This window comes from Anthonomus grandis, chromosome 1 (genome assembly GCF_022605725.1).
Source record: "Anthonomus grandis grandis chromosome 1, icAntGran1.3, whole genome shotgun sequence".
Taxonomy (NCBI): domain Eukaryota; kingdom Metazoa; phylum Arthropoda; class Insecta; order Coleoptera; family Curculionidae; genus Anthonomus; species Anthonomus grandis.
This window is the reverse complement of record NC_065546.1, coordinates 57837107-57863387: the sequence shown is the minus strand read 5'-3', so window position 1 is coordinate 57863387 and position 26281 is coordinate 57837107. Positions and strand designations below refer to the sequence as shown.

The following is a 26281-nucleotide window of genomic DNA, read 5'->3' as shown; positions in this document are numbered from 1 at the left end:
GTCTCCACATTTATGCCCTGTAATCGAGGAGTACCCCAGAGGGGTCGATACTCTCACCCCTACTTTTTTCAATCTATGTGTCAGATATGCAGGAAACAATAAAGTACTCGAGATACCTGTGAGCTGCGAAAATTTAAATACAGTGCAAGAAAAACTGAATTTAGACTTATTAAACCTAAATGCTTGGGCAGAGAATCATAATCTTAAGTTGAATGGTACTAAATCAAAAATTCTGATAATGTCGGCAAATAATTTATTAAGGGAAAACATAAAAAATACAATTTCTATTGGAATAAATATTACACAAATAGTATAAACAAATAAATAATACCCAATAGTAGCAGATGCAAAAAACTTGTGTATAATTTTCAACCAATCCAAGGGTTTCGAATTTCATGTTAAAAACAAAATTAAAGCTGCATATCTAAGATTAAATCTTTATAAAATCTTTTTGTATTTGTATTGTATTAAAAAAAAATACACACATATAATTATATCGACTTAAATAAAATTAACTAACCGAACACTTTATAATACATATTCTACATTATGGACTTTTTAAATTAACCAATTCTTCAGAGACTTGCCATAACTTCTTGGGTAACTCTGGATCCTGCGCACTTTTATATCTGGTCACGAATGCGCAGTCAGCAAAATGTTCTCCCGATAAAGATTCGATACCTTTGGCAACGCTACAGTATATAGAGGTTTGAGCGCCCTCTATTGCGCTCTAAAATGAAAATATGTTATTGTAAGGTTAATGTTCAATAAAAACCCAGTACTAACCTTAAAGAACCAATTGATAATTTGAGTTACGGGCACCCTGGTTATCGCAGGCATTTTATTGAAAATATCTGTGAAGACTGCTCCCGGATGTAAGGAGTACGTGGTCACACTGGTGCCTCTAAGCCTCTTAGCTAGTTCAATCGTAAACAGGATGTTGCAGAGCTTACTTCTGGCATAAACCATTATGTTGGGTAAGCGGCTCTCATGTTCTGGATAAGCGTTTAGGTTATTAACATCTAGGTCTTTAACGCTTCTGGCTCCGATTGAGGATACATTAACGATGCGCGAGTTGCCAGTTTTTTTTAGGATATCTATAAATATTTAATACATGTGTCATAACACTTTTCAAAAAATCCTATAACTTTAATAAATATGAATATTTTTAATATAATCATTTGAGTGAAAAATGTTATATTTAATGATTGCTACATGTCAAAGAGTTAATATGGCAATGGCAGACTTTTTTAGAACTTATATTGAGATTGTTAAGTTGACTAGTCAATAAATCTTTGGTGAATTCGGTTTGTAAACTAAAATTTCCGAATTCTATAAAATTAAATGGTATAGGAGTCATGTTCAATTCAATAAATTTTAATCGCCTCAATTTCTTGAAAATGGTATAAGCCAAGCTCACTAATAATGGGAGAAAATCATAAAAGCCTTTACAATACAGCAGCATACAAAATAGCATTTTATTTGTTTGTAACTGTCGCTGCAACAATTATTTCCCGCGTCTAAAATTAAATTTTTATATTTATACATTGGCAATACTTGGTTGGCACCTAGATGCGCAGACGACTTAGAAGTCTTGCGATTGAAGCGCCACGAGTCGTCTCTCTCTCTCTCTCTCTCTCTCCAAGCATATTAAAAAAGTAATTCTCAAAAGGTACTTCTTTGCAAGTTCTTTTTCGCAAAAGTCTATATTGTTTTTAAGAAAATCTAATCTAAGTGAATGCTTTGAAACAAGCAGAATCCAGTCAAGTTCTCCAGAGAAAATCAGGGATCCCTGCGACACTCACATCCAGAAATTCCAAAGGTAAGGGGCCATTCATCATTTTTATTGCCAAAGTATACCTTTTTCGCGTCGAATCTCAACAAAAATTTGTCTTTTAATAGGAACCACCTTTTCGCGATAGTAACTATTGGCATTTTGTTTAATTTTATTAACTTTTAAGGGTTAAACAAAACTTCAAAACTTGCTTTCTTTTAATGCCAACGTTTCGGCCTATATTAGGCCTTCTTCAGAGCAAACAGAAAAATCATAGCTTTTCGTTAGGTTGTAAAAAGTGTTCTGTTAGTTAGTTTAATACTTTTATTATCTAGTTGGAATTTGTTTTATTCATACGTTTAGTTATTAGACTTGGCAACGTTGGATCGATCGGCTGTAAATGTCGAGCAGTGACAGAACCAACGCGGTGTGTCAACAGGCCTTGATTTCTCGCTACGATAAATGATATAATTTAAAAAGTAAAAACGAGTTGCAGCGACCAGATCAAACGTGGTGGCAGCGGTGTAGTTTCGTCGTGCAGTGACGTAAAAAAAAAAACAAATAATTGCTTTTACAGTAGAGGGTCGCCGTGAGTTCTAACATAACTTATGTGTTTTTAAAGTCGGATACTCATTGACGAACTGTAACTGTAATTGCAACTGTTACAGCAACCAAATTCAGTAATGTGGACGTGTACCGAACAGAGTTCAATATCAGAGTTCAGAGCCAAATTTTGTCGGTTTTTTGGACGCACGCAAAGGAATTCTCAGTTGGTTCGTGGACATTGTTTTGCGAGGTTCGCGTGTGCCCTGCAACGCTGCAACCAAAAAAATATGATTACGTGGGATGAAGAAAACGTTTTGGCCTTAATTGAAAATTATAACAAGATGCCTGTGATATGGGATCAAAAACATGAGGATTATTATAAAAGGCATTTGAAAGAAGATGCTTGGGCTGAAATTGGTTCCGTAATAGGCACAAATAAATACTGCAGGCTTGTAAAAGAATCGCCGGTCGCCAAATACCTTAATGTCACTGCTAGTCTGTCTTGAACGGATATTGCTTCCCTGCAAGTAGTATTCATTTTCTGAATCTTCGGACCAATTAAATTAATACAATATTCAAAATCCGTTGGACTCTTTTGTAGTGTCCGCTAATTTGTTACATCTTCAAAGCTGCAAATAATGAAGATCTACTTCTCTCTTTATACAGTCCATGAGACCAACATCGCCGAGGACGTTTTTCTTTTTCAATTAATGCATCTATTAAAATAAAACAGCACTGGCTATCATTTCTAGTTGCGACATGCCGGCTTGAGCTCACGGCAAACAATGCGGATCGAGAGGGTCGCGAGAGCAAAGAACGTGGTTACAGTAGTTCCTTTGATACAGTAACTGTTGCAGTTATAGTTACAAGTTCGTTAATGAGTACGAGGCTTTAGCCTCACAACACAACATAAGCTAGGGATGGGGATACGTATCAAGATCAGCGAATGCGCGATTACCAGTTCCACTACTGGAGTATCATTTAACGCAAACCCTTGTTAAAATTATACAAGGTTTTACAAATTTTCTTTGGTTTAGGTTTTAAGGCCCCCAAGTGGTTAATGTTACAGCTCCCGTTAGTGTAAGCCCGCCAGACAAATTTTCTTTTTCTACTCCAGGTGCATGGACATCTTGGAGGAAAAGGTTTGAGAGATATATGTCAGTATCCGGACAATTAAGTAAACTAATATAGGGAAAATTTACAATTTGGTGTACATAATGTGTTTTGAAAAATATTTCATTTCTCGTAGAAATATAATTTTTGAAAGGTTTAAATTTAATTCCACGGTTCAAAAACCGGGTGAGTCAATGGAGTCCTTAATAACAAATTTGCATTCACTAGCTGAACATTGCAACTATGGAACTCTAGAAGAAGAACTTATCCGAGATAGAGTTGGAGTTGGGATGCTGGATTCTAAGACTTCTTAACGTCTGCAGCTAAAAAAACACTTGGATTCAAAAGAGTGCATTCTGATGGCTAAGCAAGCAGAATTACAAGCATCCCACTCAAGGGATCTATCTAGTTGTCAAGGAAGTCGAGTGCAGTCTACTAAAAGTGAAAAGGTTCGAGGTATTTCCAATCAAGGTAGGGAACAAAAAAACTTTCGCGGTGGCAATATTGGCGGTAGAGACAAGTGTGGGTTCTGTGGTCTACGACTCTACTCTAGGGATCAATGCCCAGCGGCAAAATCTACATGTAGGAAGTGTTGTAATTCTACAACGGATAAAAACTATAAATTCAACACAATTTAAAATAAGTTAATCCGCAGCAACGTCGTTTTTGTACCATGCCGCTAACGGCCTTTTGATGTTCTATAAATAAACGCCACCCGCGCGGCGTCTCCGCGGCGCCTTTGTGTCAGTCGCTCGTCACCTCTCAGTGACTCGCCTATATATTTGTGTTCTGTGGACTCGCCTTTGAGCCGTCTCACAGCATCGTCTCCGTCCAGTTGTAAGATGGAAGACACACTCGCAGCAAATCAAATTTGAACTTTGTTGTTTTCTCTTTAATTAATTTAACTTTACAACAAAAAAACCGCTGCAGAAATTGAAGGCGGTTGAGTAAAGCAGTAATCGGCCCCCATGGTGGAGTAGTTCTTCTTAAAACTTTAAATTTGTAAGATCTCTCCTTACATAGGAGAGCGCTTCAAATGATTGGGGCAGAAAATTCCTACCCACAGGAAGTGCCAAAATCCAGGACATTGGGCAATAGTATGCAGTATGACTACAAATAAGGTCAAACTTATCCAGACTAATAATAATGTAAATCAAGAGTTAGATTTAGAACAACTTGAGTTAGAGTACAATTCTGTAAATAATTTGGGGGATTCTAAAGAGGTTATGTTAAGCGTCAAAACATATGCATCTTGCAAACTGTCTAATTAGATTCGAACGGCAGAAAAGTTAGTTTGATTTAGTAATTATTTAATGGTTGCTACATACCAAGGAGCCCGTATGTCAGGTATAAGAGAATTTTAAATATTTAATTCAATGGCCTTACACGGGAGATATTTTAACGAATTTATATTTATTTTTTTTACATTGAATAGTAAATGTATCTTTATAAAAAAATGTTGTACACCAAGCTCAATGAATTATGCGAAATTCAATTCTTGAAGTGTCTGTTATGTAGCAACAAAACTAAATAAAACAATTAATGCAATAATATTTTTAACCAAACCAATACAGATCACCCTAATTTTTATAAACTTTTCTAAACCAACAAAAAGGTATGGGTGTAAAACCAAGATCAATGAATAACAGGAAGTTAGTTAAAATCCTGAGGGCCATTACGATGTAGCAACCAAAATGGATTTGTTTCTAACGATTGGGCTTTTATTTAGTTTAAGAATTTATGTAAATTATGACAAATCACCAGTGTAAAAACAATGTAAGTTATTAAAAAATTAAATTTGGTGAAAACTAAGTTCAAGAAACAACGTGAAGTTGATTGAAAAAAGAGCCTTTCCAATTGAGCAGCAAAGATATTTTTTTCTATCAAACTAAATATTAATTTATTCGGTTTCTATCGTGTTTCAGAAATGACTGTAAATTATGATTTAATAAAAATATATTAGATCTAATAGTTCCTAAAGGGGAGCTGCTACAAGAAGAAAAAGAAGAGGAAGAAGTTTAAATTAGTTTACACGTGAAACTTTTAACCTCGAACCAATGACCGATTATTGGCGCGTTTATTCAAAAATGTATCCAATTTACTTACTTCCTATAAAAAAACATACCATGGAAACGAATGTGACTTACCTAGCAACAAGTTGGTAAGCAAAAAATGTCCAAAATAGTTGGTTTGCATTAAAAGTAACAGTCCATCGACGCTCTTTTCCTTGGCATACCCCCCGGCTCCCGCGTTATTTACCAAAATATCCAGCCTGAAAACCTTTTTCTCGCTTACACTATATTATATAAAATAAACGATTTCCAAACCTTTCTTCGGTGGCATTTATGTCTTTGGCAAACTCCCTGATAGACTTAAAGGAAGACAAATCCAACGGCTTAAAAACCACATTAGGATTATTCGTGCTTTTGACGATTCTATCGACCGCGTCTTGACCTTTGGATTCGTTTCTACACGCTAAAATCACTCTGGCACCACGTTTGGCGAAATCTGCGGCCGTCTCGTACCCGATACCTAAAATAAATTATTTGTTTGCTTATTTACAAAAATAGAAAAAGCGCTTGATAAACAAAATATGAAGGAATTCTATTACCTGTATTAGCTCCTGTGATAACGGCAGTTTTCCCCACCAAACACACGTTACTCCTGCACCATCCTGTTGTTAATTTAATAAATAATTTTACGATTATCAGGATTATTGCAAGCCAAAACACGAGATAAGTTACGCATCCCATGGTGGCAAACTTAGTCAACTTTTTTTTTGGATATTTGCCCGAATTATTGTTTATTTTCTTACGAATGAGCGCGGTTTAATGAGCTTCAATTATCGCATCCAGTACATCTTTAATTTCTAGGTTTATCAGCGAGACTCGAAAGATAATAATAAGTAATTGTCATGGTTATGCTTATCTTTTATTAGAAATACGTCGTTGTAGTGCAACCTGCATGACACTTGATTGTTTTTTTTGTTAGTCATTATTGGTCTATAGAAAAGATCTGTATACTGTATACCTATACCTATAAATAACTGTATACCTATAAATTAATATGAATTTATATGTATATCGTTTAAACTAATTCTTTGATGTTAAGTAAAGGTCTTCTTCTCACTTTTTGACGAAATCCCGAAAAATGTTGGTCTTAAGTCAAAATTTTTTGCTCGTTCTGGTGATGTTAGAGACTTAAGTCGTAACGTTTTTATTTAGGCCCCATAAATTGGTACAAAAGACTTAAGTAAAAAAAAAATTTCTGGTCTGGTAATAGAGTCTTAAGTTTACATAAGACCTTCGTACCAAAACATTGTAAAAGGAAAGTAGTGTCATAATGACTTAAGCCCTTTATATCAAAACGTTATTTTTAAATTTAAAATTGCATTGCTCAGTTAAGACTTTCGTATAAATTTATCATTATTATGTATGTGAAATTTACACTTGGTTAGAAGTTTATGTGTAGTCGTTGTTTGTTTATCGTAGAAAATCGTTGAGTTAACATGAGTGCAAGAAGTAAACTTATTTTGCAATTGGCAAGAAAATGTGAAGATACAGGTAAATATCATTGTTATAATTCTTAAAATTGTCTTATGTTTATTATTAGTAAAGTATTTTAATACGACATAACATAACCTCATTATAAATTTACAAAAATATAAATTATTAATTCCAGTTATTTCACACTCCCATACACCGGATAATGATCACGAAGAAATGCCTAGTACTGATCACCCAAGTTACAAAATTTTAATGCCTTCTCCAACTGTTAATTCGGATTTTTCCAATAATATTTTGGACTTTGATGAGAATTTTGTGGGTGAAAATTATATATAGTTGGATACAGCAAGTAATAAAGGTGAATGCTTTTAAAACGGTATAGTAAAAGAACCATTTTATCGTGTATGTTACTGACTAATTTTACATTTCTAGTTATCGGCAATACAATAAATAAAAGTTTAGCTGTGTCGCTAATAGAAGATCAGATCCCAGATATAGGGTCTGTAACATCATCGCCAGCCCCTTCACTGATGGCAGATTTGACAGCTATCTTAAATTCAGATGACAGTTATGCAGATAAGGACTATTTACCTGGACAATCTGAAAGTGAAAGCATTGACGACAACATTGATTTATTGTCCATTCAGAGAAAAATAAGTCGTTCAAAGGCTAACATTTCTTCTACTAATATTCAAAGTAGTATGTTAAGTTTTTAGATCGTTATATTTTTTAAATTTTAGAATCACAAGAAAATTTGAAATAACTGATCAAGCTGGACCTAGTGCTTCCTCAACAATAATTGGAGCAGAAAAGGCAAAAGTTCATATAGATAAACCATTAAAAAAGTGGTCCCGAGTTGTAAGAAAAAAGAAAACTGAAAAAATTCATTCTGGACAAAGTTACGTGAATATAAGCGGCAAAATGGTAAATGCAAGACATATGAAGCCTTTAAAAGATTGTAGAAAAAAATGCTCACAAACACTAAATGAAGACGTTCGAAAAAAAAATTTTGATGAATATTGCTCTTTAGGATCCCATAGCAAAAGGGTAACATTTATCGCAAATCTAATTAATTCCAAAGATACCCAAGTAAGTCGTAAAAGAAAACGCGACTCTTCAAAAAACAGAGAAATTACGAATATTTTTTTGAAATAAATGGAAAAAGAATATCTGTATGCAAAGGTTGTTTTTGTAAGGCTTTGGATGAAAAGGAAAAGTTTATAAAAGGGGGTTTTAAAAAACAAAATGCAAAGCACTTATAGCATTACTGTTGAAGATCAAAGAGGTATAACACCTTCCGTAAATAAAAAATCTGAACAGGAATTAAATGAAGTGCGTATATTAAATCGTTCCCTTCTCACGAGAGTCATTATACAAGACGTACAAATGATAAAACGTACCTACCATCGCACCTAAATCTGCGAATTATGTACGATCTGTACAAAGAAGGAAGGCAAAATCCCGTGGGAAGAACGATATATGAAAAAGAATTTCACAAACTAAAACTATTGTTTAAAAAGCCATATGTTGATACCTGCTATAAATGCGACACTCTTAGTATGCATATACAGGTTGCTTAAATCAGGAAATAAAGAAGATGAAATTCGTTTACAAAAGGAACTGGAATTGCATCACAACCAAGCTAATGCTGCATTCGAAGCAAAAACTAAAGATAAGACGGAAGCTAAAATAAATCCCCATAAAAAATGCTTTAGTTTTGATCTCCAGCAGTGCCTTCCAACACCCTTTATAACTTCTTCAGTAGCATTCTATAAACGTCAGCTCTGGACGTATAATTTAACAGTGCATGATAGCAATGGAGAATCGACGCATTACATGTGGCATGAAGCTCGGGGAGGTAATGAAATTGCTTCCTGCTTGTACACTCACATGAAAAATTTGCCCAACAATGTAAACAATATAACTGTTTACTCCGACACATGTGGTGGACAAAATCGAAACAGTCATGTCGCTGCTATGTTTATAAAGGCTCAAAGTGAAAATCCCAATTTAACGATAAACCACAAGTTCTTAATATCTGGGCATATGGAATGTGATGTTGATGAAAGAAAATGGAAGTTCCAGTATATCATCCACACGATTGGTGCCAGTTGGTGAGAACAACTGGAAGAAAAAGACAATTTAAAGCAATTTAGAGCAAAATGAAATGATTCTTGGATTTTTCCGGGTTATTAAAATCAGTAATGGTCAACAGAAAGAAAAATATATTAGGCGAACAGTTTTATTGGCATAATGTGCAATGGCTACTATATAATAATTGTGGTATGGTGCGTTACAAAAGTTCTATATCTTATACTAAAGATTTTAAAATTATAAGCTCTCTGAGACGAAGCAAAAGTCAAAACCTAAAAGATTTGGTAGTTAAGGAACTGTATACTAAAGGGTTACTTCCAATATCAAAGGAGAAAAAAAAAAGACTTGTGTTCGCTTCTTTCTTTGGTGCCTACAGTGTTTCGCCAATTTTATCAAAATTTACCTACCGATACTAAAGTTATTGATAATGACCCAGATCTAGTGGATGAAGCAGTAGAACAAGAAGAAAATTAAATACTTACTTAGGCTAAATGAATCAATTAGTTTCTAAGGGAAAAAAGTTAGTTTGTGTTTTTTAAAACGTGTATTTTGATATTCTTTGCCTTATTTAAAGTTACTCCATTCTGACATAAGTCCTTTATTAAAAATCAGTAAGTTAAAAAAAAAACTTTTTTTTTTGTTCATAAAGACTTAAATCATTCAAATTTTGGAAAATACACTTTTGTAGATAATGAATAGTATTTGATCTAAAAAAGAAATTAAATACTTTGACTAATATCGAAAAATTCAGGCTTTAAATTAAAAATCGGATTTACAGCAATTTTTTAAATTTTCAAATTCGTTTTCTGAAAAGCTATATTTTTTGACTTGAGCCCCTATTACCTAAAATCAAAGAATTATAGGTATGAACAATAATATAGTTATCAATTTTCCGAAATATACATTAAAATCATATGAAGTTGTTTAGTGGCAAATTATTTTAAGGACTTTACATGTTCCCCAATTAAATTCAATTACTTGCGACCTTAGATTAACAAATATTTATTTACTTTGTTGCTACATTGTAAAATTTCCTATTTATAGCAGAAAAAGCGTTGAAGGCCTTGACGATATAGCTACAAAAATACAAATTCCCGTTTTACATATACCTGCGAAAATATAAATAAACTAATCCTATGGAAATGATGATGATGATGCAAAAGAAATTAATGAAAAAAGGCACTTTCTTGTAGCAAACATTAAATTTAATTATTATTTTATTTCAATTAAAATATTAAAAAGCCATGAACCCCTTTTCGAATAAATCGCTGTTAAATATCTGAATTATTTGATCGACACAGGAAAAATAACAATGTAAATTGAGCCACAGTAGACGTGAAGTTATCCAAAAATTCTTCTTGTGGTCTTGACAATGTAGCAACAAAAAACAAATTTCTGGGAAAATTGGCAAACATAGCAATATCCTTGAAAGTCAGTTGTTTGAAGAAGTTCGTCTTTCTGTTGATTCAGTTTATACCTGAAGAATTGTATCTATCTAACCTAACTTTATCAAAATAAATGGGAAACGATCAAATTTAATGCGAGTCAATTAGATAAAATAATAGGTATATAATGTAATATGTAATAATTCGAATCTTCTCTGCTTAAACATCTCAAAAACTAAAGTCTTATCTTATAAAGGTACTATCCAACCCTTTGTACTTAGCAACACCAGTTTGGACGTTGTTAAATCTGTGAAATTTTTGGGACTTATTGTTGACAGCTCTTTGAAGTGGGAATTACATATCGATGTTTTATCTAAAAAATTAAGTTCAGCTTGTTTTGCCATAAGATCAGTTTCCAGGGAATTAAATCTTTCGTCACCAAGAACAGTGTATTATGCCCTCTTTGAGTCCCATCTTCGTTACGCCCTTCCATTCTGGGGCACATGCTGTGTGACTCAGTTTAAGCACAGAATAAACGATCTCACAGAAGCGAAGGCTTGCGTCGGCTCCTTTGATATCCGTGAACCAGTTTTTTATAAGCCCAACTGACAGATGCACCCGGCGCAAATACACTGAGATATCTCGTAAAGTTGTAGTAAACGCATACACTGAACGAAGTGCTTTTATTTTTAAAACCAAAATGGTTATATTCATATAATACGGGAGCAAACTACAAAATTTAGTTACATTTCAAATAGGATTTTTTTTTGTTAAGGCCTATATTGGTCCTTGCCTTTTAGAATAATTATAATAGTTATTATTTTTATAAAAATTGTTATTTGACAGTTTTGATACACGATAGAGGTGTAGGTTAGTATACTTTTAATTTGTTTTGGAATGGAATTTTTGTCTTAGTTGTTTTATGATAATGGTAAATAATATTCGCCTTTAGTAAGGCACTAGCTGAGAAAAAGTCTGCTATTTGTGTGATGTTAATATTTTAACAATATACATATACATATGTACATAGGTAGGTATTTTTAAATTAAATTTTAGCTGGAAGGTTTATACGCAGGTATGTTTTCTCGTATATTTTAAACACAACACATTTAAGAGTAGGTGCCATCGGCTTTTATATATTTATATATAAAAAGATATATGTATGTATTATTATATGTATACATATGTAGGTACCACACATACGTCCATATTTTATAAAGGTATTATACGTAGTATAGTCGCCGTCCATTATGATAGTCTGGAACAAAATATAAGACTTTTAAGGGTTTTACTACTTCTATATTATGCACTTGCATGGGTAAACCAGTCCATAAAAAGACAGATAATTAAAATTAAAATCATTATTCTTTGTCTCATAAAAATACTGTATACCTAAATCAACCTTAATATTTTTATCTATGTACAATGCTATGTACCTGCACTTATGTACACACACATAGATACATATGTTTTAGGTATATACATACAGGGTGTCTCACGACGAATAGACGCGATCGATATTTCGGAAACTAATTTTTCAAAAATTTTGAAAATTTGGCAACATGGCACAGTCGATGGGGGCTACACAACTAAAATATTTTGACAGTTGTGACGTTTCCGGTTATACCGGAAGTAGGTGTCAACTTCGTTATTTTAAATGGAACACCCTGTATATTTTTACTTTTTTGGCTTTTACGTGAAATTCTAAGTATATTTTGTGTATAATGTCCTATACCTAAGTGTAACCGTTTTTGACATATTTTTAATTTCATGTGAAAAACTATGTTTATAAGCCCTAACATAATTACCGATTACTCCCTTTTAGTAGCCTTTATTTATTGGTTAGTTTTGGTTTTATTTTAGAGGAAGGACCATTTTAAAAGACTATTTTAAAATTTGGCTAAAAAAAAGATACAGGGTGGTCAAAAACTAGCATTAAAAATTAAAATGAAAAAATCATTAAAAGTCAATTTTTTTAAATGGAAACCCCCTATTTTTATAATTTTTTCATAAAGATAATTAAAAATAAGGTTAACTTTGTATAAGGTTATCTAGTCCGAAAATTGATAGTTTCCGAAATATTGGCAGTTTAAATTTGGCCTAATATTAAAAGCCGTATAATAACACGGCTCAAGGATTGTTGATTAGTTGGGCATGACGGTTGTCATAGTAACCGCTAGAAGCGGCAGTAAGATAATGGATTATAACAGAAATGTACACTTTTTAATTAAATTACACTACGAAGAAAACTTAAATAGCAAGTAACTTATAAATTTAATGCATATAATCCATTGTCTTACTGCCGCTTCTAGCGGTTACTATGACAACCGTCATGCCCAACTAATCAACAATCCTTGAGCCGTGTTATTATACGGCTTTTAATATTAGGCCAAATTTAAACTGCCAATATTTCGGAAACTATCAATTTTCGGACTAGATAACCTTATACAAAGTTAACCTTATTTTTAATTATCTTTATGAAAAAATTATAAAAATAGGGGGTTTCCATTTAAAAAAATTGACTTTTAATGATTTTTTCATTTTAATTTTTAATGCTAGTTTTTGACCACCCTGTATCTTTTTTTTAGCCAAATTTTAAAATAGTCTTTTAAAATGGTCCTTCCTCTAAAATAAAACCAAAACTAACCAATAAATAAAGGCTACTAAAAGGGAGTAATCGGTAATTATGTTAGGGCTTATAAACATAGTTTTTCACATGAAATTAAAAATATGTCAAAAACGGTTACACTTAGGTATAGGACATTATACACAAAATATACTTAGAATTTCACGTAAAAGCCAAAAAAGTAAAAATATACAGGGTGTTCCATTTAAAATAACGAAGTTGACACCTACTTCCGGTATAACCGGAAACGTCACAACTGTCAAAATATTTTAGTTGTGTAGCCCCCATCGACTGTGCCATGTTGCCAAATTTTCAAAATTTTTGAAAAATTAGTTTCCGAAATATCGATCGCGTCTATTCGTCGTGAGACACCCTGTATATATTTATTAAATTAAATAATGTTTATTCTGTATTTATTTGCATGACACGACAAATTAATTAGGAAATATTCTGAACTTTTCAAAGCTTTTAAACAACCATAATTAATAATGAATAATACATAATAATGTCACTTTTCTATACCTACTTTCTTTTATTATTGTTATTGCTCACCTTCTAATATCCCTAGGAAACGAAAATAAACTTTTTCCAGCGACGCTTTTGGCAAAACAACCCCTATACGCACAAAAAGTTGGCATTTTAATGTTTTTTTTTTTAACTTTTTAGCAGAACACAAATGAAAGAAAAAACAAAAAGTCACAGAGCACAGAGTTAAACTCCAAAACAAGGTAATGTTTAATACCTACTTAACAAAAATAAAATAAACGGCAAATTATAAAATATCGCAAATATACACACTAACGCTCGTACTAATACACTAATTATGACCTGATACCCCACGTGGGCGACGACAGTTGTACCCGTTAGAATGGGGGTAAATGGGAGGAGCCTGAACGAAAAACCGGTACGGTAGAAAGGGCTAGCCTTCGCTTCTGTGAGATCGTTTATTCTGTGGTTTAAGCGCATTTTTAAAATACAAAAGAGAGCGGTTCGCTATTTACTAGGACTTGATAGTTGAGCTCACTGCCAAGAAATGTTTAAAAGATTTAAATATTAACTCTTCCATCTTTATTCATTCTTAAATCTCACAATTATCCACTTCGAAACGCAGAGCATGATCTTTAGGTGCTAATCCCAAAGTCAGAATTAATAAAAAGCTCTATTCTTTACGGAGCTAAAAAAATGCACAATCATCTGCCTTTGGAAATTAAATCACTGACATCTTTTCCTCGATTTCGCAATGCTTTGAAATCATATTTCCTGGAGAGAGCCTTATAATATGCAGTAGATGATTTTTTTTTAATATTAATTTTTGAGTATCATGCACGCACTGGCTAATTATTACATTTTTTACGATGTAGAATAGCAATATTTTGTATTGCTAAATTTCTATAAAATTTTTTATGACTTTTTAAACATTGTATTAATGTTTTTGACTGTTTTTGTTACTATTTTTATTTTACTTTCTTGTTACTATTTTTATTACTTTTTTTTTACTTTTTACATTTAGTATAAGAAATTTGACCAGGTACATTTATGTCTTTTGTACCCAGTTTTGTATATATTTATTTAGTACTTGTATTTTGATATCTATATTTGTGTGTTTTGCTTTTTTATGTATTTATTTTATTGTATTTATTCTACAAAATAAAGCATATTTGATTGATAGGATGTAAATCTAGTCATTTAGACATACAAATGCCAAATGTCAGCTTTAAGAGAGCACTTTGACATTAGGAAAATTTGAAAGTCACCACTACCATCATTACTACTATTAGTGACACTATTTACAATTTTGACGTTGACTTTTTATTTTGTGAAGAGGTCGCCACGTGCTCAAGAAACTCGGTTCAGGTAAAGTCATTCTTTTAGTGACATTCACCAGAAGCGGATGGTAAAGGTCGACTCACATACAACAGTGCAGTGGCACTGCCGTAACCGGCACGTGATTTCACCGGCGAGATGGAAATTATTGTTGGTGTTGGTATTAATTTAAGTGGACGTATTCATATCTGCCCGACGCACGACCGTGACAGTGCAACAGTGATGTGACCGGCAAGCAAACGTGAATTTTAGATTAGTTCCCGACGATATTTTTGGACTTCACGGCCGGCCAGTGAAAGTTTTTTTTGCAATAAAACATGAATGATGAGAAGCTTATTGATTTGGTCCATGGATATGCCGTCTTGTATGACATGTGCAACTCTAAATATATGAACCCTGACTTTAAAAATGCAATATGGACTAAAGTAGGAGCAGAAATGAAGATGGATGGTGAGTAAAAAAAAAACTTTTGTCTGGCCAAAGTATGAACATGGCTATTTACAATTTATGGATAATATATTTATTTTCGATTTTTTTTTAATTTTGCATGTTCATTCTTTGAACAAACAATAATTTGTGTTTTAGTTTGCTTTTATTTTTAAGATTTATTAGTAACAATAGGTTATAAAAATGTTGAGAACTAAAGTTAGGTCAGGTATTTGTAATATATTTTAAGATGGTCGGATATTTTGTAGCCAGGGGAGAGATCCGGCATTAGAATTAAAAAAGTCAGTGAAGGTTTCTCGTACGCGAAATGCATCTGTTGTGGCATTTCCTCCTTGCAAATGTAAATTCTGTAATGTGCGATTTCCACCTCTCAAATCTACTTGCGAAGTTATTACAGTCATATTTCTTAATGAAATTGTGCAGCAAGCAAGTGAAATAATGTTATCTGCGTATTTTGGAAAGGCCTGAATTTTTCTATTGTAAGGTCTAAATTTTTGAACCAAAATACCAAAAGTGTTTTCTGATGTCCTCCTGGCACGACACAAACAATAATTGAAGTTACGCTTCCGATCATCTAGATTATCCCCTGGATACGGTCGCATTAGGTACGTTTTCATAGGAAATGCTTCGTCGCCTACATTAACATATGGAACTTGGATATTTGTATTTGGTGTGTTAGATTTTGCTGGTATATTCAAAGTGTCTTGCTGAACGGCTTTTCCGAACTTTGATTTGGCAAACACTCCCCCATCGCTATCCTTCCCATATGCCCCTTCATCAACAGCAATAAAATTACAATGAGCGTCCACAAGGGCTAACAAAACTATGGAAAATGTTTTTTTATAATTGAAAAACATTGATCCGGAATTATAAGGAGTCTGGATAACAATGTGCTTGCCATCCATAGCTCCTATACAGTTAGGAAAATTCCACATTATATAAAAATCAGTAGCGATTTTTATCCACATTTCTTGTGTTGGAGTAGGCATCAGTTCTTTTTTGAGATGTGTGGTAATAATCTCGCAAGTCTCTCATACAATTTGTGAACTGTACTATGTCCTAGACGATAGCTAAACGATATTGTATTCAGTGCGTCTCCAGTAGCCAAATATCTAAAAAAATATACAGTAGAGATAAAAAAATTGTACAGCAATAGTATTATAGCATTCTTAGCCTAATTCTTATTTTTTGTTTTAGGGTCTGTCTGTAATGCTCGATAGGCCAATATTAGAGACAACTTTAGAAAATCTTTGAATAAACAAAAGACTAGAAGTGGTCAACAAGCAACGAAAGTAAAGCCATACAAATATTCTGAGCAGTTGAGCTTTTTGAAGAAATTCTTTGAGGAGAGGGAGACTAAAACAAGCATTGATGAGGAAGTAGATATCAAAAATTTAACTGGTTATACAGGAAGTGAAGATATATCCAAAAATAAACAAAATACTCAAACTGAAGGCTGTCCAACATCAGAAGTTAACGATGACGTGACTACACAATTAGAAAGTCAAATTTCGTTGAAATCAACACTAACAGGAACCATTCTACGAAAAATTCGAAAGCTGTCAGTACCAAACCCTACTGCTCCACCTAAAACGGCCGCCGCCACAGTTATGGAGTATATTGTTGAACGAAATAAAAGTATGAGGTCACCACTCACTCACCACTAACGCAGCATCCTGTTGATGCTTTTTTAGCAGGAATGGCCCCATCTTTAAAAAAAATATCTGTACAAGACTGGTGTTACGCAAAAGGTGAAATACTTAATATTGTTCAAAAATATGAACTAAATTTGCTGAACCAACAGCAACAGTATACAGCGTCAACGAGTTCTAATCAAGTCTGTTCGAATGTACAACCTTCCCCTGCAGGAAGCTACCAGTCTTCATGGGATGACCAACAATCAACCATATCTAGTGATCACTCTGAGGAGAATCCAGCACCAGATTTAACATTGAGGGAGTATTTTCAAACCCTTCCTTAGAAATATTATTATATTATTAATATTCAGAAAAAAATAAGTTTTAAATCTATTTGTTTTTTATTTGTTGGCTTGTACTTACATTTTTCTGACAATACAGCTTACATTTTTTGAGTGCTTTCAATAAACGATAGTTATCTAATATAAATTCACTAAACTATTATCCATCTCAGTGGGCCATGATAATTTTTTTTAGGTTCACCTTAAATTTGAGTGACGCGAGTGTGTCATCCTTGTGGTACTCCATGATGTAATGGCTGTTTATCAAATACACTAGCATTGTATGACACATATTGGAGTCGGCCATATATGACCTGACAAAGGCAATGCTCTCTGAATGAAAGTTGTAGTAACAGAGCTTGCTTCATAAAATTTCATAAGATACACAGTCAAAGGCCTTTGTCAGGTCAAAGAATGAAGCATAGGTGTCGAAATCCATTTCCAGACCCCTTGATGAAAAATCCACCAAACTCTCACTAGCCAATGCAGTTGACCTGTTACTCTTGAAACCAAACTGACCCTGCATAAAGAGATTGTTATCGTGCACAGCTCTCCCCGATAGGACTTTTTATACTGAGTTAACTCTTGCTTAGAAAACATAGTAGGGTGCTGCAAATGAATACTATGTAGTGCTCGTAACCTTTCCCTCATGTTCCTAAGATGTTCACTAAACCATGAATGTTTGTTTTCTTTTCATGGAAGTTCAAAATTTATAAGAGTTATGTAAAAACACAGAAACAACCCTCTAAGTAAATATAGGGAACAGACATAATTCGAATTTCCTGCGCTTATTTGATTTCAAATTTGGCGCCAGATTTGATTACGCTTCCTTTCAAATCTGATTGGTTAAACGGATTGCTAATAGAGTTTGACTTACAAATGTCAAAATTAGTTCGAATTATTGCACCTTCAGTAGAGGGCCAAATTTTCTCTAACCGAGATTTCTGTATATTTTCATTTTGTGACTAAATGTCAAAGAAACAAACTTAACTATTTAAATCCGCCAACTATTAACCTGAAAGTATCAAGACATTCTTGTATGTCATTCAATAACACAAATTTATTCATAATATTTGGATTGTTGCTACATAGCGATGTTCTCAAAACTCACTTGTCATTGAAGAATATCATGTTGCTAATCGCTTAGTTTACTTCGGAAACAGTCGATCGAATTAATCAAATAACTCAATATAAAATGTTTATTTGATAATCTGGGTTAATAATAAACTATTATTTAATTTAATACAAGTGTTTATTTATTGTTTTCCCAATTTGACCAACTTCTCTGATATTTCCCATAGTTTCTTGGGTAAATCCGGGTCTTCGGCTGTTTTGTATCTGGTGACGAAGGCGCAGTCTGCAAAGTGTTCACCTGAATCTGACTCGATACCTTTGGCTACGCTGCAGTAGATTGTGGTTTGTGCGCCCTCTATAGGAGTCTGAAGACAAACATAAAATAGGTTAGATAGTATTTATAGAGTCAGAACTGACAGAGAAAGATAGACTTATATGAGTGAATGTGTAATAAACAGAAAAGGGCATAACTGATGGTGTTTTTACCTTCTAAACGCGACTAAAACGAAACTTTTTTAAGAAGTGTTGTGTTCTGCTTCTAATTCTTAGACGATTTTCTTTGTTCATCAGACGTATTTCAGGAAATTGAGATAAATATACATGTTGTCCAAACATTTGATCTATTTTTTGCTTTATACAAAACTTTTGATGTCCATTTTTTATGTATTCCGAACATTTTACATGATTTTTCATATTTTTAGGGATCAATTTGCATTGCTTTCGGTTTTTTAGGAAATTGAAACAATTTTCCATGTTTTTTAGGGATTTTCATATTAGAGTAGAAACATTTTTTAGGAATTCAAGGCGTACCTTACAATTTTATTTTAGAGGCATTAAAGGTCTCTTTTTTTATGCGTTCCAATGATTAATTTAATTTTTATTATAAAATTTTATTTTAATTTAAGGATGCTTTTTACTTTGTTTAGGCATTTCAAGTCAACTTCCAGGAATTTTTTATGACTCCAGACCTTGAAAAGCAATTTTCAGAGTTCTGTGTTATTTGACAGGCTTCTCGGAAACTCGAGATAGTTTTTCATACTTTTTTAAGCATTCGAAGTAACTTGTTTTTATATTTCAGGCATGTGAGGTTGCCTTAGGATAACTTTTCAAATTTCCCGGATTTTCCAGATTTTTCTTAACTTCCAGGCACTTGTATTTCTTATATTTTTCATTATGTTGGTCATTTGAAATGATTTTGAAATTTGTTGTATTATTCCAGGCATTTAACTATTCATGCTTTCAATAAGTTTCATAGAATTAGTTTTCAGTCTTTTTGAGTAAATCTTTACATTTTCAAGTAACATGAAATGGTTTTTCATTATCTTCCAGACATTCAAAGCATTTTGCAACCACTTTATTTAAGCAATTTGGGATATTTTTTTAACTCTTCCATTGATTTGAAACAAAAACTTCTTAAATGATAATTTTATACTTGCAGACACATCAATTCTGATGTATTTTATTATGCCAAGTATTAAAAAGAGTTTTTCAGGCATTCCAGAAAACTTATTTTATTCCAGGCATTTTTTATCACACTCTATTTGAAGTTGTTCTTAATATTTTCCAGGAACCTGAGATGATTTTTCATGTTTGTCAGTATTTTATAGTAATTTTGTATTTCAGGCATTGAAGATGGTTTTCCAGATTTTTTTTTCAGATTTTCAGGGACCTGTTTCTTTCTATCGAACATCCGCAAGTAATTTTCAAAATTATTTCAGAGCTTTTACGCCTTATTTTATGGCTTCCAGACATCTGAACTTTTCCAAGCCTTTTCGAATTATTTTTCTAGTTTCCCATCTACTGGAAACATTTTCAGGAGTTAAAGGAAACTTGCTACTTTATTTCAGGTTATTCATTTATATAGGGTCGCAATTTCGATAATTCAAAATTAATTTTTCTATTTCTAGGATTTTCAAGTAATTTTTTTATAACTTTCAATAGAGACTTTCTATGGTGGATACATTCATCTTTTTTTTTTTATATTCCAAATTGATTTCCAAGGCTTTTGGATCATTTGACACGATTTTCAGAAACTAGAAATAGTGCTTAGGCATTGAAAGTAAATATTTTTTTTACATTCCAGGCACGTGGGGGTGATTAGGGCTAATTTCTCAAACTTGTGATTTTTGTAAACGTTTGCCATGACTTTTTATATTTTCTAGGTAGTTTTCAAGCTCTTTTGGTAGTAAATATTTATACTTTCAAATAACAGAAAATGGTTTTTTCATAATCTTCCAGGCACTCAACGAATCACTTTTAGCCCTTAAATTAAGATCCTAACCCTTTTATTCCTGCCATTTGAGTTGTTTTTTAAGCCCTTCTGCTGATACAGGATACTTTTTTGGAGCTTTCAAGCTTCTCGAGTGAATATTTCCACTTCCAGGCATTTGTCATTACGTTATATGCATTGCATGAATTGGAAATACATTTTTAGGTTTCCGGGTTATTGGACATTGTCAGTTTAACGTCCAATGATAAGTAATTTTTAGGCGTTTCAGGTACTAGGAATCGTTTTCCATATTTTTCACGCATTCCAGACAAATATGAATTATGCCTTGCACTTGATGATTTGAGAACACTTATTGTTTTTGCAACTTTCCGAGTTACATTTTATGACTTTCGACTATTGAAAATCATTTTATAGGCCTCCGAAACTTGCATTGCTTTCAATAACTTGATACCGATTTTTCATTACCTTCAGGCATCAAAAGCAACTTTTTCTACTTAAAGGATAATAGCTTTTTAGAGTCCATATGGAATAAAAAGGTTGTTGACGCCTAGTGATGTAAAGGGTAGTATTACCGAGGTAACATTACCGGTAATTTTGGTAATATTACATAATATTACTGCAAGACCGGTAACACTGGTAATATTGGGGTTTTTTTCACTCTATAATATACTCTCATTTATTCGCTATTCGCCCAGCTCTACTTGGCTTTACTGGCGCGAGGCGCAAGGACAAAAGACCATCGTGCCGTACGGAGTGGGCTAACGCTGATATTGATGTATATATGATCGATGTATAGATCGGGAACGGGGAATAACCAAAATATGTGTAATAAAAATTCTGTAATTGCCCGGGGGCCGTGGCAAGCGATATTTTGTAAACAGTTTCTCTGTATTGATCATAATTAGTGGCATTATTGGTACAAAAGGGTTGTTTATAGCCATTATAACTATCAGTGCAATTTTTATTAAATATGTAATTATTGCAGGTGATATTTAAATTGGAGAGTAAATATTTTTTAAGTTGACTTCTTCTCGAAATGCATGATGTTTATTTTATAGTTGCGATAAGCCAAAGAGTGATGCTTGGAGATACTACGATCTTAAAGATAAAGACAACTATTCCTGTAAATGTTGTAAAACCTTCTTTAAAAGATATGCTACCAGACAGTTCCAACATTTTCTTAAATGTGTCAAAATACCTGAAAATATAGTACACATTTTTAAAAAAGGGAAATTGCCTGTTAAAAATGTTTTCGGTAGTAAGAATAATACCAATACCTCGCGAAGTTCACCCATGGTATTAGAAGATAGTGATACTGAAATTGCTGATTATGAAACCTCTCAGCAGGAACACGCATTTGAGACTTTAGACTCAGAAATAGCTTCACTAGTTCGGCCTGTGCCTTCCTACTTTCAAGTTCATCTAAAGCATCACAGGGTACAATTTCTTTATATTGATAACATGTGCTCTCAAGAAAACAACAAGATTAATAAAATACTGGCAAGGGCTATTTATGTCTCAGGAGCTCCATTAGATATGACAACAAAAAAAAGTATGGTTAGATGTATTCAAAACAATGAGATGCGCATATAAACCGCCTTCTCGTTACCAGTTGTCAAATCCACTACTCGAATCCGAGTACACTAGAGTACAAGCTGTAGTTTCGTCACAAATTAGTGAAGCACCTATCTTAAGCTTACAAATGGATGGTTAGTCAAATTGTAGAAATGACTCTATATCCAATTTTGTTATTAATACACCTCTTCCGGTATTTTATAAATCAATCCATACAGCAACATTTTTGGCCTCAGAAATTGAAAAAGTATTGGAAGCTTCAAATTTTTTGGCTATTGTCACTGACAACGGAGCTAACATAAAAAAGGCTCGTGAAATAGTTAGCAGCAAGTACAATTACATAACTAATTATGGTTGTATTTGTCACGGTCTAAACCTTTTGGTTGAAGACTTCTTGAAATTAGACCATTTTGCCAATTTTAAAAAAAAGAACATAATTTCAATTGTATCAGAGTTGAAAAATTCGCAGATTTTACATGCAAGGTTTGAAAAAATCCAGTTAAACAAAACGGGGCGATACATCTCTTTAAAATTGCCGGTGAAAACAAGATGGGGTTCCTTTGTTTCTCGTTTAAAAAGCTTTTTGGACACTAAACATTCATTGAAAAGTTTAGCAGTTGATGATAACCCAGATATTTCTGATGTTCTTTCAACAAATACAGTAAGGCTTTTTCTTCAAAATGAATTTTGGTTACAAATAGAAACAACTTATGACTTGTTCCAGCCAATCTCTAAGTGTATAACGTTTTTTGAAGCTAACGGGCCAACAATCTCAAAAGTGTTTATCTGCTTTTTTGAAATAAGATCTATATTACGTGACAAAGTAGGTATCAAATTTATCCGTTACTATGTTGGAATCCCAGAAAATATGTTCATTTCTTGAAAAACGAGAAAATAAATGGTTTAAAACCCGTTCATCTTGCTGCTTACCTATTAGAACCAAACCAACGTGGCAACAATTTAACTGAAGCTGAAAATTTAGTTGCGCCGGAGTTCATCTATGAAACTGCAAGGCGTCATCCAAAATATCCTTCAGAAGTATGGAAGTCTTATTATGGAAGCACTTGCACAGTACAAAATTAGAGGTGGTAATCTTTTTGCTAAGGAATTCGTTATTTCCAGCGAAAAATCTATGTCTGGGCATGTTTGGTGGGCAGGAATTTGCTCCAGTTCTAAAATAAGTAGATTGGCTGTAGACATTTTAAATTTACCATCGTCAACGGCCGCAACCGAAAGAACGTTTAGTACTTATGCATTTATTCATCGGCAAAGAAGACACAGGCTTACCGTGGAAAGAGCCGGAAAACTAACCTATATTTTCCATAATTATAATTTACTAAACGAAGATCATTCAAGATGAAAAAAAGCTACTAAGGATTCTGAGGAAGAAATTGAAAAAGAAGATCTCGGTTTCGAAATTATAGACTTGACTGAATTAATCAAGAAGAAAGAAGAATCAGATGAAGAGGTTGGGGATGATTAGGATGATCTACCATTATCCACTCTATTACGTAGTTCATTCTGACTCGTTTTTTTTGTGTTTCCTAATGTTTTTACAGTTTTGAATTAAAAAAACTAGTATTAGTTAAAAAGCTGGTTTTTTTAATAAATTACCAATATTACCGTAATATTAGGTAACATTACCGGTATTACGGATATTACCGTAATATTAGGTAATATTACCGGTAATATTACCGATTTTTAAATTACCGGTAATTTTACATCTATATGATAATATCTTTATGATTTGTAGACTATAATTACTTATTCGGTAAAATGGCTGATTTAAGACGCTAAATTCAAAATTTATTAACGAAAACAAATTTCTTTTACCATAAAAAATGAAAATGAAACAATTCTATTAATTTGATTAAAATAGAAGATCTTGAATTTTTGGAAGATTAAAATAATATTTATGTTAATAAGGCTATAAAAATTCAGAAATTGGAGGCAACACAAAGTCAATGGTCTGAGATTATAATATCAATTACAATGTTGAGATACGACTTACCGGTAAAGCTATTCGTTTAACATTTATGTTAAAATAAAAAAATAATATATAAAAAATATTGCTGACTTATATATTTATTTTTTATTTTAACTTAAATAAAAAATAAATGAAAGTATGAATTATTTTTTATTTAGTAAAAGAAGAAGAAGTAAAAAGTATGAATAGCTACTGCAGCTAGACTTCGCCACTGCTTGCACCTATACCATTAAAATATTAAATTAATGTTTTATACTACTTACTTATGTATTTTGTGGTATCTAATAAAAGACGGTTTATTATTATTATTATTATTATTATTAAATGTTTGTGGTGTTAAACGAATAGATTTACCGATAAATCGTATCTCAACATTGTAGTTCGTGTCTATGCATTGTTGTTTTTTATACTAGAGTTGCTTTCTACTTTTAGATCTGACGATGCCTTTGAGGGCGAAACACGTATAATAGTTTTTTTAAAAATAAACATAATCTGAGACCATTGACTTTGTGTCCCTCCAATTTCTGAATTTTTATTATTAACAGGTCTCTTTGAGAAGTGCTTCGAAGTGCAAAACTGCTTTCGACATGCTGGTCTAGTGAAATCGATCGAGGAGTTTGATTCAGATGACGACTTGCCTCTGAATCAGTGGTACGAGAAATATAAAAGTGTTGATGATGATGATGATGACTGGGATATTGCGCTAAGTTATTGGTTGCAAAATCACTGCCAAGACGTAACTACTGTAGAAAAATATCTTCCTGAACTAGATAATTTTACGACCATCGACGATAATCTGAAGCACTTTGTGCAATTAAAACTGCTACGAATTTCTTACAATATACTGATTACGGATCTGATGATACAATTTTACAAGCCTCGTTAAAAGTTGAGGAGCACATCGAGAATTTCAAATTGTGTAAAAAAAATCAGCAAACAAAAATAACACGTTATTTTTTTTAAAAATCGTAACTAATAAATAGTACAGATTTATTTTGATTACATATGTATATGTATCCTATTTCAATGTTATATGTTACATATTAATATTATATCTTTTTTTGTATTTAATACTTAGAATGTATTTTTTGTTAATTTAGTCCTTTAATTAAAACAAATAAATCTTTAAATATTTATTTTTATGGGTTTCTTTTATAGCGTACCTTTTATTCACCCTAGAGGGTACGTTATAACCGGAGTTCAGTGTATTTCTGATATTTAAAAATGCTAAAAGTGAAAAAAATATAATTAGAGTGTTTGAGTGTGTTTGGAAATAAAAATGATTTTAGGTAACTTCATTTTGTAAGTTAATTCGGACTAGAAAAAATTAACTAACTGTTGGCTCCTTACAAAAGAAATAATATTTTTAGAAGCCAGTAATTAAACATTTTCCAAGCTAAAATCGTTTTAGCCTATAGCCTGAAAGATATTACGTGAAGACGTAATGTCCTGTATGCCTCTATGAAAAAAGCTAAAAAACCACGTGAAATGCATACAAAAATTAATTAGTCGATGAACGGAATTAACAGTTCCAGGAAAGAAAATCAAATTAAAAAAAAAACTGGAAAATGTCAAATATATAGGAAAACAGAAAACTCTTTTAAACTCCAATAGCACTTACGAAAATACGATTTTTTTTAATATCACGTCTTCTTACCTTAAAGAACCACTTGAGCACATTTTCGGCAACAATTCTTCTCCAACCGGACATATCCCGAATGAATTCCGTCAAAATGACACCGGGATGCAACGAATAAGCGGTCACGCCGGTTCCTTTAAGTCTCTGGGCCAGTTCAATGGTAAATAGGATGTTGCACAATTTACTTCTGCGATATAAAGGACCACCCACTCGATAATGGCCCTCGGGAAATTCATTTAGACGGTTCACGTTGAAGTCTTTCGCGTATTTTCCCGCTAAGGAGGCCACGTTTACTATGCGGGAGTTTTTCGTCTTTTTTAAGAGATCTGTAAGAAATATATATTATTTTATATATATTTCTTATATATTTTATTTATATATATTATTTTATTTATATTTGTATATTTAAAAAAAAAACTGTTTTTAATACATGATCATGTAAATGGTAGCCAGGTGCGTCAAGTTTCGATAGTTAGAACGTAC

At 32.7% G+C, this 26281-nt stretch overlaps 1 protein-coding gene and 1 long non-coding RNA gene across 2 annotated transcripts in view; one reads left to right on the top strand and one right to left on the bottom strand.

Moving 5' to 3' along the window:
* Positions 1-236: 236 nt before the first annotated feature.
* The window catches only part of LOC126736916 (uncharacterized), a 27067-nt gene continuing 1022 nt past the window's right edge, over positions 237-26281 (bottom strand). The window contains exons 4-10 of the mRNA XM_050441586.1: positions 25817-26124; positions 18558-18732; positions 6045-6263; positions 5761-5965; positions 5581-5705; positions 787-1097; positions 237-730 (exon numbers count right to left, since the gene is read on the bottom strand). Of these exons, the coding sequence (XP_050297543.1) occupies positions 548-730; positions 787-1097; positions 5581-5705; positions 5761-5965; positions 6045-6263; positions 18558-18732; positions 25817-26124 (1526 nt within the window). The 3' untranslated portion in view covers positions 237-547. The remainder of the gene's footprint in view (positions 731-786; positions 1098-5580; positions 5706-5760; positions 5966-6044; positions 6264-18557; positions 18733-25816; positions 26125-26281) is intronic.
* LOC126743347 (uncharacterized) lies at positions 14874-17343 on the top strand. Its single transcript, XR_007662839.1, has 2 exons — positions 14874-15318; positions 16513-17343. It is a non-coding gene; the product is annotated as an uncharacterized LOC126743347 (long non-coding RNA).